The 17,260-nt window shown below is 41.2% G+C and overlaps 1 protein-coding gene across 4 annotated transcripts in view; it reads right to left on the bottom strand.

The window, feature by feature from the left end:
* Positions 1-17,260, bottom strand: part of tent4a (terminal nucleotidyltransferase 4A) — a 77,746-nt gene that overhangs the window by 29,414 nt on the left and 31,072 nt on the right. For all 4 annotated transcript variants that reach the window (XM_055659185.1, XM_055659193.1, XM_055659203.1 and 1 more), the window contains exons 2-7: positions 13,953-14,076; positions 10,056-10,102; positions 6,696-6,816; positions 6,491-6,598; positions 3,333-3,461; positions 2,435-2,648 (exon numbers count right to left, since the gene is read on the bottom strand). In XM_055659185.1, the coding sequence (XP_055515160.1) occupies positions 2,435-2,648; positions 3,333-3,461; positions 6,491-6,598; positions 6,696-6,816; positions 10,056-10,102; positions 13,953-14,076 (743 nt within the window). The remainder of the gene's footprint in view (positions 1-2,434; positions 2,649-3,332; positions 3,462-6,490; positions 6,599-6,695; positions 6,817-10,055; positions 10,103-13,952; positions 14,077-17,260) is intronic.

Below are 17,260 nucleotides of genomic sequence, written 5' to 3'. Positions count from 1 at the left end.
AATCAAATGGGTTATTTTCCAATAACATTTACATTTTAAATCAGTGCACAGCATGCACATTGGATCATTTATCCTTCGTGAATTGGGAGGATTTAGCATTGGTCGCTTCGATTACATATTTCAAGTGCACTAAGGCAGCTGCTGTGGGTAGATCTGGACTCAAATGCATGCAAGTGGCCAGGGATTACTGTTGCCTGGTTGACAATGCATCGTGCAACTTCTGATGTCCTGATCTTCGAACACTCTAATCCTCCTATCAACAAATGGATGTGCTAGCACATTGAGAGCCATTGTGAATTTCATCAATGTCTGCTTTTGCTAAGGGTGGCTGCTGAAATATGGGAGATAGTAGATGATCGCCAGGGCTACGCTGTGAAACTTTGTCCGAGGGCAATATTGTACTGCAAAGACAGATCAGTAAAGTGTGTTGTAGATACACAAAAAAGCTGGAGAAACTCAGCGGGTGCAGCAGCATCTATCGAGCGAAGGAAATAGGCAACGTTTCGGGCCGAAACCAAGTGTGTTGTAGATGTTGCACATGCCACAAGCAAACCCAGTTAAGCCAGCAGCAGGCCCGTCTGCCATGGATTTGCTGGAACATCCAGCTTGCACATCATGGATGTGGACAGAGGACCCACCTGGAAGACCCGGCTTGCATGTTGCGAGAGGGAGTGCACGGCCTCGACGGTGGAGTGGGCGCTGGAGACCCTGCTCAGCCAGGGGTTCAGCTGAACCGGGTGTCAATCCAAGAGGTCATGTGTATGAACCGCACGAAGCCTACAGCGGTGGCAGAGCAGCAGTGGTGGACACGACGGCTACCCTTAGCCAGGCCAACCTTGCAACTCTGCCAGGACAATGAGCTTTCATGGTCGTCAAGAACACTTCACTTACAACAACTAGGACTTGAAAATGGCACCAAATCTGCTGACTGTATACTGTCTCAGTGTACTACTGTTATACACTTGTACTGCATCTGAGAGGCCTATCTAATTTGTATCCACGTGCTTATATATAAAGATACTTGTACTGAACTGTATACAAAAATGAATTTCACTGTACCTCAGTACACATGACAAATAAAGTACCATTGAACCATGTTGAGTAGGAGGCACATCCACTCGTATGCCTTGGTGAATGAGTTGACAATGCTTCAACTTTAGACTTAGCATGTAAACATAGGCATTATCTGCAAATTGTAGCTGGACTTAGGAAGCTCAGGTGACATTTGTTCTGAAGACTAGTTGCCATGAATTTCCCCATTACATCTGATGATTAGTTCCTCTAACGTTTGTTGGGGGGGAGGTGCCATATTGTGTTTGGAAAACTGAGAGGCAGCATTGGGCAGTCGTACAGCCGCAACTGAGATGTGTCTATTGTAGATTCGTGGGTTAAGATTATGGCTTGCATGTTTTAAGAACATCATGTAAAATCCCGATGAATCTCACTGAGCAGCCGACTAGTCCTCTTGGAGTCAAACATTTTTGTTTATTTGGAAAAGAACATCAGCTGGTTCAGCTTCCTGCATTTAGGTTTGGACTTGTTGCACCTTGACATCCATCATTCCTCTGAATGGCAGAATCTACTGCAATTTTGAGCAGCTCTTCAGATAAGAAGAGGCATTTCAGGACAAGCTGATGATTTTTCCCAGTTTTAGTTACCAGTGAAATGTTCTCCCTTCTCGGTCATAATTACAGACCTCAGAGATCTCTTTGCACATGCAGATAATGAAATGCTTAGTTCATAATGGTTGCATGCCTGACACCCAACTCCCAAAGCACAAACTTCATTCACAGCTTTGTCACTGGAAAAGACAAGAGACCCAATAGGTAGAGGAGACGTTTGAAAGTCCTTTGGAAAATCTCTAAAAAATTCAAGGTCCCTCTCAGTCTCAAGAATATCTGATGTACGACTGCTGAGTAGGGAGAAAGGGCATTCAGGATAAGGATAATCTCATCAATAGCATACAGAAACTGTTATTGGCCTGTCATTGAGAAGTACACCAACTCACATTCAACCTACCCCTTCCTGCTCAACCAGGCACCTTATGCACTCTCTGTGGAAGCATCTCCATTCCCACTTGGCCTCTGAACCCACAAATAAAGATAACACATTTACACCATCCTGAAGGAAAAATACAGTATAATGTTTTAATAAAAACAGAAAATGTTGGAAACGCTCAGGTTGGGAAATATCGGTGGTAAGAGAAACAAATAATATTTCAGGTTGAAGACCCTTTGTCAGTATGAAGGATCTCCAACGTAACATTGGTTACTTATCTTACCCCAGATGCTACCTGTGAGCTCTTCCAGAATTATCTCTTTTTATTTCCCATTTTTTTAAATTTTAAGTCTATGATATCTCGTCTTGTTACAAGCCCTTCTGGTTATGAAATACAAGATAAAAAGGCAAAATGCATTTTTAATTAGTGAATTACCTGGAACCAGAGGATCTTCAATACATAACATGGATGGTCTATATCCATTGGTCATGTTCTTCATAATTTCATCTTTGGCAACGTACGCACCTCCACTTCTTATTCTAATACCAGTTTTCAAGTAATTAAAATGTCTCCCATACAGTTCGAAGAATTCCACCAAAAGAACTCCAAGATTTACACTAGGCCTTCTGGCATCAATTCGTGGATGCAACTGCAACATTCAAAAGTGTCAAAATGTTTAGTTCGAAAATATCTAGATTACATCTAGTTTTCATAATCCGCGTATTTTTACATATTTTGGACATTATAGCAGAAGCAAATCTTGCAATCCCAGAATGACTAACTGGGCATACCCCGCCACATCTAGCTTATTTATACACCTATCTTGTTGGCCCAAATCTTCCTAATTCTATTGACCAGTTTGGATGGTAGCATGGCCTCCTGCAGTGGGACAACCTTTCCCCCCCTTGAAACAGACTTGAAATGCCCTTTAAACCTTTCACAGCCTTTAAGATCCTGTTCTTAATTTTCTGGCTGACAAAAATGCAAGTTTAACAGCTTTCAATTTTAATACTAAAAAGTAATTTAAACAAATTAAAAAGGTTGATTAAAAACATAAGCAAATTACAAATTAAAGCATAGTAAGTTTACCTCTTAAATATAATAAAATGTTTTATTATGTACGAAATATGCCATCCTGCACCAGGATTAACCTAAAAGTGCATTTGAGAAGTGATTCCCTAATCCTATCAGTATATTCAGAACTTGCAGATTTGACAGCACAAGTCTCAAATGTATTGTCATTTAAATATTTAAACTTTTATGGTTTCATAACGACATTATCCAGCAAAGTATTGACCCCCCCCACCTGAAGGTAAATTCAAAACCTTTTTACCTGTAAGAAACTAATAGCCATCAAAATAAGGCTGTAAGAACTAATTCCTCCAGTAAAGACTTCATTCAAATCTCTCTGAAGAAGAAATTGTTTTAAGACCAGTATTAAGTAAGGTAACACTGGGTAACCCTGCAAAGAAAAAAAAAATTGCGTTAACTCAAGACAAAAATCGCCATGGATTAAAAGCCAAAACACAAAAAGATTTGGAAGCAGAAAATTGGCAATTTATCTTTTCAATATAATGCCATTTGACGTAGTGTGCAAAATTTAAAATGCTAACACTCAGTACTAGAACATTTGTTACCTGTGATGGCAGAGTCTAATTAGGCAGATCAAATATTCAAATAAGGAACAGACAAGTCAACAAACAGCTACATTAAATAATTAGATTACCAATGGCTTAATAATTAACTGATTTTCTGCACCAATGATATGAATAAAGGTTATGCCACAGTACTTTAGCAAAACATTGGTATAGGGTGGAAAGCAGCTTAAAGACAGTTCTGAAACCTTGCTGAAAATCACAATTTAAAAGAGAAAAACCCAAATTACATAATACTTTAAAACATGTATTAAAACATGTTTTATTTTCAGAGAAGCAGTTACAGGTCCACCACCGATTTTCCTGCAACTGATGGTCCAGCACCACCTCTAATCAGGACAAAATTACAAGAGTGCACTTGAAATTGGGATAGAGACCAGGATATTTTCATGACCAGATTCTCTTTTGCCTTACGTTACCAAGGTTTAGTCATTAAACACTGATGACTTCAGCACAAGGTAGACAGGGAACCACTGACAATTTATATTTGCCTAGGCCCTTCATTGCCAGAGTGAGGCCTCACACAAACTGGAGGAACAACACCTCATATTGTCAACTTTTCACCTCTGGCCTTGTCCACCATCTAACAATCAATCCCCCCTCACCTGCATCCACCCAACAGTTACTTTATCCTGCACCCATCTCTTTTCAAGCTTTCTCACGCCCTAGTATAATCAGACTGAAGAAAGGGTCTTGACATGAAATGTCACCTCTCCATGCCCTGTAGAGATGTTGCCTCACCAGGGAGTCCAGTTACTCCAGCATTTTATTTTTGTTGACGACTGCAGTACGTTTAGTTCCATGTTTGGATTAACTAATTCCATAGGGGAGGTGCCAGATGCCAGCGAGCTCAATCTCAACAGCAAAGCTCACTGAGAAAATAGCATTCATCTTGTAGTTCCCCAGTTCGACCGGTGGCACTAACGTCCGTGGTTGGTTGGTTATGGCGCATATAAACACCGACCTCAACAAGAACTTCAATCCATTACAATTTGCCTACCATCACAACATGGCAACTGACGATGCGATCTCACGGGCTATCCACTCTGCACTGGACCACTTAACAAACCATATAACCATATAACATTTACAGCACGAAAACAGGCCATCTCGGCCCTACAAGTCCGTGCCGACACAACTTTTTTTCCCTTAGTCCCACCTGCCTGCACTCATACCATAACCCTCCATTCCCTTCTCATCCATATGCCTATCCAATTTATTTTTAAATGATACCAACGAACCTGCCTCCACCACTTCCACTGGAAGCTCATTCCACACCGCTACCACTCTCCAAGTAAAGAAGTTCCCCCTCATGTTACTCCTAAACTTCTGTCCCTTAATTCTGAAGTCATGTCCTTGTTTGAATCTTCCCTATTCTCAAAGGGAAAAGCTTGTCCACATCAACTCTGTCTATCTCTCTCATCATTTTAAAGACCTCCATCAAGTCCCCCCTTAACCTTCTGCGCTCCAGAGAATAAAGACCTAACTTATTCAACCTATCTCTGTAAAACTTGGATTATAAAAACCACATACATCAGGATACTGTTTATAGACTACAGCTCGGCCTTCAATACTATCACCCCCTCCAAGCTGGTTACCAGGCTCACGGAACTGGGTCTCTATGCATCCCTCCGCAACAGGTCCTCGACTTACTCATCACAGACAGTCTGTTCAAATTGGCAAAAACACTTCTTCCTCAATAACCATCATAACGGGAGCATCTCAAGGCTGTGTGTTCTACTCATGACGGTGTAGGCGGACAGTGTGTACTCCTTCAACCTTTCCGATGATGCCACCATTTTTGGACAAATTTCATATGACGATGAGTCAGGGCATAGAAGTGAGATCGATCGACTAACGAAATGGTGCTAGTACAACAACCTGGCTCTCAATGCCAGTAAGACCAAGGAACTGATTGTTGACTTTGGAAGAGGAAGGATGAGGCCCGCAAACCTGTCTTTGTCGATGGGACGATGGTGGAATGAGACAAAGGTTCAAATTCCTGTGCATGTATATTTCTGAAGATCTTTCCTGGACCCAGCACACTGATGCAATTATAATGAAAGCCCATCAACACCTCTACTTCCCGAGAAGTTTGCAGAGATTCGGTATGTCCGAGGATTCTCTTGAACTTCTACAGGTGTATGGCGGAGAACATATTGACTTGTTGCTTCACGGTCTGGTTCAGCAACTTTAATACCCAGGAACAAAGACGACTGCAAAAAGTTGTGAACACTGCCCAACCCATCACGGGTTCTGATCATCCCACCATTGAAGGGATTTACAGGAATCACTGCCTCAAAAATGCAGCCAGCATCAGACCCACACCACCCTGGCCACACACTCATTTCACCTCTGCCATTGAGAAGTAGCCTGATAACTGACAGCCAGATTCAGAAACAACTGCCTTCCCTCAGCCATCAGGATATTAAACAGCATGATCCTCCATTAAGCTCTGAACTACATAGACTATTATTGTTATGATGGCACTATTATTGCTGTTTGTTTTATGTGTACGCATGTCTGTGTGTGAGAGAGAGAGCGAGCGATATATAAATACACACTGTATTATTTTTCTAATTTATTCTATTGTTTATAGTGTACTATGTTTACATATCCTGTTGTGCTGCTGCAAGTAAGAATTTCATTGTTCTATCTGAATATCTTGGATTGGCAATGCTGGTCAAAACAATGAAAAACAAAACTGCTGCTGCATGGATATCAATCTACATACATTGGATACCGTTCAGCAGGTACAAACTTGTTCTTGTGCATGTCATTATTTGCAATGATGAGGACACACATATATATTACATGCAGCAATTGTCATATTTACCTTAATAAAGTCTTTGATAAATTGAGCTGCATTCACACCAGTTTCTACATTGAAACTGATATCAACTTTGACTTCTGTCTCCTGGTCAGTCAGTTTTATAATTGGCACCTGTAAAGTTGAGAATATTTTTCTTTCAAATCATGAAACACACAGAGGCAAATAGTGTTAAATCTAAATTACATAGAAATTCTCCTAAGTAACCTACTGTAGCTTTGTCAAGTACTTTAATAGAATACGGTTCAGCAATATTCCGTCTTCGTAGTGCTTGTTCCAATAGTTGTAGAGGTGGGTTCTTCCATTTCCCAAAAACTACCAGGTCTATATCACTGTAAAGTAAAAAATATTTTAAACAATTTATAGTCATAGTAAATTGTAGTTATGAATTAACCTGTAAAGGCAAGCAACTATCATCCATGAGATGAGATCACTCACTTTCTCACGATTTCTGCTTAAAAGTCAACTGAATCACCCATGCCTTCCAAATCCAATTATCATTTTTATTTAAATTAGTATTTAAATAAAACTACCAGAGAATTGGATAAATATGCATACCTTTGCCTTGTTGACCCCTCCCAAGATCAAATGGGTCTTTTACAACCATCCAATTGAAGTGAGAGCTGCAAGTGACAGCTTTACTATCACAATAAAACTTTATTAGCCAAGTATGTTTTACAACATACAAGGAATCTAATTTGCCAAGTCAGTCATTCAAATAAAAAGCAACGGAACACACAAAATACATTAACATAAACATCCACCACAGTGACTCCTCCAAATTCCTCACTGTGATGGAAGGCGAAAAAAAGTTCAAATTTAATCCCTTCTTTGCCCTCCCTTCCCTGGACTCCCGTATCCAGTGATCGGGCCCTCCGCATCGGGCCGATCAGCTCCTGCATCTGGGGGGGGGGGGGGGGAGATATCAGATACCCCGCGCAGATGACCGGCCACCAGGTCGGGGCTGGTCGAGCCTCTGCATTGTTGGTTCCTGACGCAGCCTCTCCCGAGATTGCGAGCCCATGATGGCAAGCCCAGGCAAGGGATCGGCTCCGATGTTAATTAAATATTTTTATTTTAATTAATCATAATTCTAATAAACACCCAATTTAAAGCTACTACTTCTCCTTAGATTGAAAGCTCACTTCCCTTCAGAATGTTTTCCTCCCCAACTCAAACTTGTGGGGGAATAAGAGGATCTGTGTCCTTAAATGAACATGCACATTTCTCTGCCTTGACGGCTGTACTAACAATCAGTCCACATAGTTTCCCGAAGCTTTACAGCATGATACAATCTGCACACAAATGCAGCTCTGCCTGAGAAAATGATTGCAAAATACAAAGTTGCTTCACTATTCAGTAAGATTACAGCTGATCTGATCGCCATCTCAAATCCCCATTCCCATGCCGCTGATATCTTTCCACCCCTTGCTTGTCAAAGTGTATCTATGTCTGCCTTAAAAATATTCACGTTAAGACTTCCACTTGCCTTTTCAGCAAGAGTACCAAAAACGCAACTTTCAGAAGAAAACCCTCATTTGTGCCTTGAATGGGTAACCCCCAGTTCCATACTCTCACAAGAGTTAAAATTCTCTCCTCGTTCAAGCTGTCACAATCTCTCCATCCATTCTCAGTCTTCCAAACTCCAGTAGGTACAATTATGCCCAACCTTCCTCAGAAGCTAACCCACCCAATTCGGGCATCACTTCCAAAGCATCTATATTGTTTCTTAAAAGATAAAACAAATGTTTCACACAACCCTCCAGATGTGGTATCACCAATACTCTTTATGATTGATTCTAACCCTATTTTGTATTCAGATGATTTCTCACTAAATACCCGTCAGCTTTACTAATTACTTGCAGTACCTAAAAGCACTTTTGTGATTTATATATTATCCGCATTAAAGTCATTTCATCACCTTTTTGACCAAATATCAATTTCATAGCCAATTGAACAGGTCATTAGCATATGATCTAATATTGGGCCTCTTTGCATGCCTTTATAAGTAGCCACAGGCCTAAATTGAGGCTTCTATCTCATTCCACAAAAGTCAACCTGGGAAACAAACTCAAATGAAACAGGTGTTGCTATGCTAAGCTTACTGAATAAGTGACTTGAATTAATTTATTTCATCTTATCTTTCTTGCTGAAAGCCAACAAATCCTAATCAAAGTTTCAACAATTAATTAATAATCATACGCATCATTATATCATAACTGCACGGAAAAAGGAAACACTTTAGTATAGGCTAATTGTGCAAGTGTAAAGACCAAGAAACAACTTTAATGGCATTAATGGCATATTAAATGTCAATGCAATTATTTAAATTCGCACCTAGCATGCATAACATAGAATTGCATAATATACAATGAAAATCTGAAATAAGCACACTAACAGCCGAGTGGAAATTCCAGCATAAAGTACATCTAATCATACGCCAATGTCTATAATAACTAAGTTACAATCCTGTTAATTGCTAATTGTGGTTCAGCAAGCTGCTGCAAATTCTTTCTATTCTACACATGGTAATACTCCATGTTGGCTGAAAGTTAATAGACAATAGACAATAGGTGCAGGAGTAGGCCATTCGGCCTCTCGAGCCAGCACCGCCATTCAATGTGATCATGGCTGATCATCCACAATCAGTACCCCTTTCCTGCCTTCTCCCCATATCCTTTGACTTCCGCTATCTTTAAATGGTACTTTGCACTGTCAAAGATGTTGCTCTTCAGATAACTTAAAGTGACACTCTTCCACTACCAACCTGTATAGCAGAGGACGGCAACCTTGTTCTGCATAGGGGCCGCGTGGCATGTCTGCGAGCAGATGGCGGGCCACATCTACCAAGTGTTCACATAGATCCCGCCCCCATCTCACCTCGGATAGCAGGCATCAAATCACGTGTTCACATAGATCCCATTCCTTCGAGTACACCACCTGGAGAACTGGCCCCTAGTTACAGGTGCTCACGAACAAGGCGTACCTACAGACCATTGCCTTGGCTCGGTCCTGAAGGCGGTGGCTCAAATACTCACACTCACTCGTCCCCGGCCTAATGACAACCCCGATCCCGACAGTGAAGCCCAGACACAGGTGTGCGGCCGTGCTGGCGGCTTTGCGCAGGATGCGGTACAGCCAGAGCTTGGTGCTCGGCCCCGCGCTGGCGCTCGGCGGTTCCGCAATTGCGTCACCGCGCCTGGGCGCCTCGGGCACGGGAGGTACCGGAAATGAAGGAAGTCTGCGGGCCGAGGTTACAGCCCCTGCTGTACAATGAAAAGGACAGGGGAAGCAGGATTTCTTGTCTTACCTAGTAATGTCAATACATAGCTGCATAGCTTTGCCTAGGTCAGATTTGCTACATTATAACATGCTTTCAAATAAAATGACTGTCAGTTTTAAATGCACTTTAGGATATCCTGAGATTGTCATGGTTACAAATGGTTTACAACTACAAAGTCCTATTTATCTTTTTAAAACACTTAAAAAATAAAGCACTAAAAATTTCTATTGAAAATAACTTCCCAAACAAATTATTTAATTGGTATTATGGGAGATAATTTTGACCTACCTGGTTGGGAGATAGAGACCCGTGCTGAAACTTCCAAAAATCTGAACCTGTAGATTAAACATACATTAATTAGTTGAATAGATCACTTTTCATCCTCTGCATGGCAGAAATACAAGGTTCAGCTTATCATTTTGTTGCGTATAATTTTAACGCACGTGAAAGGCTAATTTGTTCGAATTTTTTGCTGATTAGCAAGTTTTTTTTATGGGGAAGAATCAATCACTTCTCTCCAAATTTGTTCCAGGTCACAAACAAAAAGTAGGTTAAATTTGGGATACGTTACACTGATCAGAAACAACTATAATTAGCTTCCAATTAATTTCTTAAAGCATCATTCCTCTCCAAATCTAACTTGCAGTAAGGCATTTAATCCTGCAGAGGGAAGGGACTATCACTGATAAAGCAAAAGCTAATTGTGTCTATGAACAATAAGGATTTGAATTCTTGTCAAGTCAAGAGTGTTTTATTGTCATGTGTGCCAGATAGAACAATGAAAATCTTACTTGCTGCAGCACAACAGACTATGTCAATGCATCTGCGGACAAAACTACTAACAATTAAGGATCCATGACATAACATGATGTCCACCTTCATGGAGTATAAAAAGGTTTGAGACGCTTAAGGAAGGAGTTAGGAATTGGAAGCCGACTTAAGAAGTCAGCAGCTGTTTTCCTCATTCGCGACGAGCAACTTTTCGGATGACCTGAACAAGCACATGGATCTAATCAAAAAGCTGGCAGGCCAACCTCTCTATTAGAGAGACGGAGAGACAGAGAGACAAGCATCTATACAAGACACTGTCTCAATATCTTATCTAAATGTTCACCATCCAGCCATGTCTTCTTCTCGCTGCTCCCATCAGGCAAGAGGTATGGAAGCCTAAGTCCCACACCATCATGTACAGGAGCAGTTACTTCCCCTCAGCCATCAGATTCATTAACCAACCCTTGCAACACAAATCTACCCCAGGGAAAGGAACACGATGAAACACCTCTTACACTATCAATGTTCAAATTATGTATAACCCATTGCTCATGCTGTTTGGGTTGTGCCTGCAGATGAGATTTCAGAGAGACAGAGAGACAGAGTGACCAGAAGCATCTATACAAGACACTGTCTCAATATCTTATCTAAATGTTCACCATCCAGCCATGTCTTCTTCTCGCTGCTCCCATCAGGCAAGAGGTATGGAAGCCTAAGTCCCACACCATCATGTACAGGAGCAGTTACTTCCCCTCAGCCATCAGATTCATTAACCAACCCTTGCAACACAAATCTACCCCAGGGAAAGGAACACGATGAAACACCTCTTACACTATCAATGTTCAAATTATGTATAACCCATTGCTCATGCTGTTTGGGTTGTGCCTGCAGATGAGATTTCCATTGTGCCTGTCCCTCAATGTCCATCAAGAAGGCTCAGCAGCGGCTGCACTTCCTGAGGGTCCTCAGGAAGCACAACCTGGACTCTAACCTGCTGCTGACCTTCTACCGCTCGTCCATCGAGAGCCTGCTGACATACTGCATTACAGCATGGTATGGCAGCTGCACCATGGCAGACAGGGAGAGGCTTCAGAGGGTAACCAGGACAGCGCAGAGGATCATTGGTTGCCCTCTCCCCTCCCTGATGGACATCTACACCTCCCGCTGCCTTAGCAGGGCAAAGAAGATCACCAAAGACAGCTCCCATCCTGCGTTTGGACTGTTCGACCTGCTGCCCTCTGGAAGGCGCTATAGGTGCATCAAATCCAGGACAAACAGACTCAGGAATAGCTGCTTCCCGAGAATTATATCTACCATAAATTCAAATCCACACATGCACTGACTACACCGCCCAACACGGACTTCCATCTGTATATATGTATATATGTATGTAGCGCCGTAGAATTTGTTCACCTATCCCCCCCCCCCATCTCCCTTCTGTTTTGTTTTTCTGTTTCTTGTTTTTTGTGTAAAATTGTATGTATGCACTGAGTACGAGCAGCTTTCAGTTTCACTGTACATGTATAGTGACAATAAATGGCATATATATATATATATATATATATACACACATATATATATATATATATATATATATATATATATAATATATATATATATATATATATATATATATATATATATGTCCATATGACAGTAAATAATAACTTCAAAATTAAGGCCATAGGCAATAAAACAATAGTGAACTCACTGCAATTTTAATAGAGTAATTTTCATGTTTTTTAAATTATTGCAAGATGGTTTCATTATCCACAGATCTTCCAGTAAATTCACCCTATCCCTAACAATGTAGTGCTGTAATCCCCACTAGTTCTGCCACCCTATCCCTAACAATGTAATGCTGAGGCGTTGAAAAATGTGGGCAGCAATGATTCAGTGGTGACCAGTCTGCTTGCCATCAGCCCAAATAATCTGGACTAAAATCTGTTTTGCTAACATATGCATTTTGCAAAAATAGTTACTACTTTGCTATTAACCAAAGAAATCAGCTATAACTGAGTGCTGAAAAATGACAGGCTAAGCCTTGACACGTTAATTTACTAACATAAAAATTTTCCAATTTCACATTCCTATATTTTTTTAAACCCTGAAAAATAATGGTTTAAATAAATAATCTTCTTTGAAAATTTCACAAAGTGTATTCATCGCATCAGTTTGATGTATTATGATATATTTTGATATATTTAGCTTTAAAAAAATCCAAAAATGTCCTCCAATGTAATAGTTTCAGTAATCTTTCATTACAATAATATGGAATTCCAATTTATTTCCTAAATGTACACTTAACTCCACCATGTTTAGTTAGTTTAGATAGAGTGCAGAAGCAGGCCCTTCGGCCCACCGAGTCCATGCCAAACAGCGATCCCCTCACTTACACTATCCTACAAACACACACATCAATTAACCTACAAACGTGTACTTCTTGAGTTTGGGAGGAAACTGACAATACCAGCAAAAACCCACGCAGTTCATGGAGAGAACGCACAAACTCCGTACGGGCAAACACACATAGTCAGAATCAAACCATGGCACCAACTCTACTGCTGAACCGTGCGTGCGTGTGCGTGTGTGTATTTTTCTAATAAAGTCCAAATTTCCGTTTGACAACATGGGGCCAATTTAAAGAATTAAATCTAATTTACAAATTCTGCACTCCTCTCAGTGTAACTAAGTATAAAAAAACAATAGACACAAAATGCTGCAGTAACTCAGCGGGTGAGGCAGCATCTCTGGAAAGAAGGAATGGGCGACGTTTCGGATCAAGACCCTTCTTCAGTCTGAAGAGGGGTCTCGACCTGAAACGTCACCCATTCCTTCTCTCCAGAGATGCTGCTGGTCCGGCTGAGTTACTCCTGCATTTTGTGTCTACCTTCAATTTAAAGCAGCATCGGCAGTTCTTTCTTACACATAAGTAAAAAAGAAAATGAATTAAGTGGATATGTGGTTCTATATTGTAATACTTTTTATTTATTTATTAGTTATTTATTTCGGACAGAATAAAAGAATAAAAAGCAAATGTGAAACAGCATACAAAAAACAAAACACAAATATTTATAAAGTGTCAAACAATATCTATAAATAAATGAAATCATATGTGTCTGAAAAGGAGCAGGAAGAAGTCAAAGCTTATTAATTCCCACCCCTTATTCAACTGCTTGTTATCTCATACAAATTTAGCAGCTATATGTACACCATATGTACACCAGCCACTATATGTACACCAAATTATTTACATTTGAACACTAATCAAATATTTACAAAGCCATACAAAAAAGAAAAAGAAAAGAAAAAACCCGCAAATACTATATAGTATCTTAGTCCTATTTACAACCCATCACTCTATAATCACCCTTCCCAATACAATCAGTACTCACAATACAATACAATACTCACATCAGCTGTAGGCCAAAGCTCCTTGATAACAGATTCTATTCGCTTTACTACCTCTTTACGCATTGTTTCCTCTTCGGGACGTGGTGACATGAAATTGTAGAAGTCCAAGACTTCTTCATGAAGTCTAAAAAAAGTAAACTTAAATTAGCATTCTGCAACGTAATTACACCCACAACCTTTTATTTAAACTTTTGTAAAAGCTTCTGAAATATGAACAAAATAGTGGAAAACATCATCATCATATCATCACTTTATATATGCATGCATGTTTGGTAATTGCATATATTCCTTAAAATAGCTCATTGTGTCATGAACATTGAGCTAACACACAACTGAGAAAACCATGCCAAATGGCCCCTATCGAGTTTGTGAAGATCCTGGCAAAGTTTGCCCACTGGATCTAAAAAAGCCACCGTGCATCGCCTCGTGTGTCTCTATTTTAACTGGCCCATAGCCAGTTGGTTATATTTCAGAGTATAGAACATCAATCTGCTGAAGGAACTCAACAGGGCAAACATCATCTGCAGACAGAAATGGTTGTCATTTTGGGTTGAAACACTGCATCAAGACAGAGTAGAGAGGATAAAACTAATAATGAAGGCAGACAGTGAGATGGAAGTGAGAGGTGATTGGTAGAACAAGGAACAAAAGGACAATGAGCAAATAGTCAGGTAGGGAATGAGGAGGGATGTATTTGTGATGCAGTGATAGGTGGGTGGATGGAGGCAGGCATAAAAAAGCAAAAAGGAGGCAAATGGAGGGAAGAGGGGAGGGTGAAGATGGAAAAGCTGCTGAAGGCTTTGGCGTGGAGGGTAAAATAAAGAGGGGTCATTTCTTTTAACAAGTTCCTGTGCTAGTACATTGCCAATGGCAGTTAGGGTATTGGTATGCGCCTCCTGCAGGATATAGGAATCTGAGGAGACCAGTCCAGTATCCCAGTGAACTATACATTTGTGGGACATGCCAAGTCCGTGGTGACCACCAAGAAAGGAAATAGGCAAAGAGTGCAGGAATCCCATGACAAATTCCCTCCAAAACAAGTATATTCTTTTAGGGTGTGAAAACGAGAAATCAAAAGGGATGCACCTCAAGGAAACTGTAGAATAGATCATTGTTTGCTTGGGGGAAGTTGACAACGAAGCATACAGAAATAAAAATTTAATCAGGAGGACAGTCAGACTGGTAGGAGAACTAGGATGGGGAGGAATGGAGAGGGTGTGAAAGCAAGGATTACTTGAAGTTATAGAAGTCAATATTTATACCACTGGGGTGTGAGGTACCCAAGCAAAATATGAAGTGCTGCTCCTCCAATATGCGCTGGGCCCCACTCTGAAAGTGGAGGCGGCCCAGGACAGAAAGGTCAGTATGGGAATGGGTGGGGGAGTTAAAGGCTTTAGCAACCGGGAGATCATGTAGGTTTAGATGGTGTTCAGCTAAACGATCACCGAACCTGAACTTGGAGTGACCATGTGGACCTTTCTATCCTTCCTTGGCCCGCATCCCCTTTGAATGCTTATTTTCACACCTTATCTTTTCCATATCTCTGTATCTCCCTCTCCCCCGACAGCCTGAAGAAGGGCCTCGACCCAAAATGTCACCCACTTTTCCTCTCCAGAGATGCTGCCTGTCCCACCGAGTTATCTCTGGATTTTGTCTATCTTCAGTGTAAACCAACATTTGCAGTTCCTTCCAACACATACTTTTTTGAATACTGTTGGAGGGGCCAGGGATCATTCAGGGATGAGCCACAGCAGTAGTCCTGTCTGTGGCATGAGGCATGACTGAGGTACAGCAGGGACAGGTGAAGGCAGAGCAATTATGATAGGAAACTCATTAGTTAGGGGGACAGACAGGAGATTCTATGGCTGCAAATAGGACTCCAGTAAAGTGTATTGTCTCTCTGGTGTCAGATGTCTCAGAGCGGCTGCAAAACATTTTCAAAAGGGACGGAGAGGAGCCAGAACGCATGGGAAGGGAGAAGAGATTATGTAGAGACGGATTACTCTCAGTGCCACATGATGAGGAGAGGAAGGGGAGGACAGGGCAGATGAATGTGTGAATGAGGAGTGGGTACAGATTTGATTTTTGAACCACTGAGATCTCTTCTGGAGCAGAGGCAACCTGTACACGAGGGTCGGGTTGCATCTAAACCGTGGGGGATCAAAATCCTTGCAAGGAAGTTTGCTGGAGCAACTCAGGAGGGGTTAAACTAGAGTGGTAGGGGGTGGGAAGCAGAGCAGATGGTCATCAAATGGATGAAAAAGTAAAGGATATGACCAGTAGGGCTCAAAGGGCTGTCCCACTGTACAAGCTAATTCTAGAGTTCTCCCAAGTTTTCCCCGATTCGAACTTGGAGAATTACGGTAATAGCCACTCGTAGATACTCGGGGCTCTCGTAGACATTTTTCAACATGTTGAAAATCTTCACGAGTTTACCACGTTTCCCGAGTACCCGCCGTTAGCTTTACAAGCCGCTAAGAGACGTCCTGAGCTCCGACGTACCCGCTACGTACATTCTGCGTGCTTACCACGAGTTTCATTATTTTTAAAACTCGGGAGAGCTCTTGAATTACCTCGTACAGTGGGACAGACCCTTAAGTCTTGATCAATGCTTAGAACTATGATGTTGTGGCCAGTATGGAGAACTTGGTTGCCACGGTCAGGACAGACAAAGTCAAAGTCAATTTTATTTGTCATCGAAAGCTCTATGTTCCAGAGATTTAATGTTTCAGTGAGGGAGATAAGGTGAGAAGTTGATTTACTAATCGGGGGGTCGTCTGGGGCACTCGGGGCATATACTGGAGCGTACATCCACTGAGGCATTTTGCATAGAGCTAAAAAATAAAGCTGCAATCATTCTAATGGGATTATACAATTAACCACCCAATAACCAGCAAGAGAGGGAAGAAAAGACATGTGGACAGATTATATTTGCAAATGCAACAGGGTTTCCGTGGTGGGTGACCAACCTCCAATTTTGACTGAGACTTACTCAGTGCAAAAGGTTTAGGCATGGCAGAGTGTTTCTTGAAACAACATGTGGATAATCCAACTCGAGGACGGACCATACTTGACCTCGTACAGGGAAATTGCTTCAACGTTCATGCCATTGTGTTGTAGACTACAAGGTGTTGTTCCTCTAGTTTGCATTTAGACTCACGATGGCAGTGAGAAGAACCCGAGGATTGACACGTCAGCGCGAGAATGGGAAGGAAGATTGAAATGGGATGCAATTATAAGCCTGGGATGGCCATTAAAGACAGAGCAGGTGTCTTACAAATGAGATGCCTAGTGTGAACTTGGCAATG

The sequence above is a fragment of the Leucoraja erinacea genome, chromosome 2, assembly GCF_028641065.1.
Source record: "Leucoraja erinacea ecotype New England chromosome 2, Leri_hhj_1, whole genome shotgun sequence".
Taxonomy (NCBI): Eukaryota; Metazoa; Chordata; class Chondrichthyes; order Rajiformes; family Rajidae; genus Leucoraja; species Leucoraja erinaceus.
This window is presented reverse-complemented; position numbering and strand designations above follow the sequence as displayed.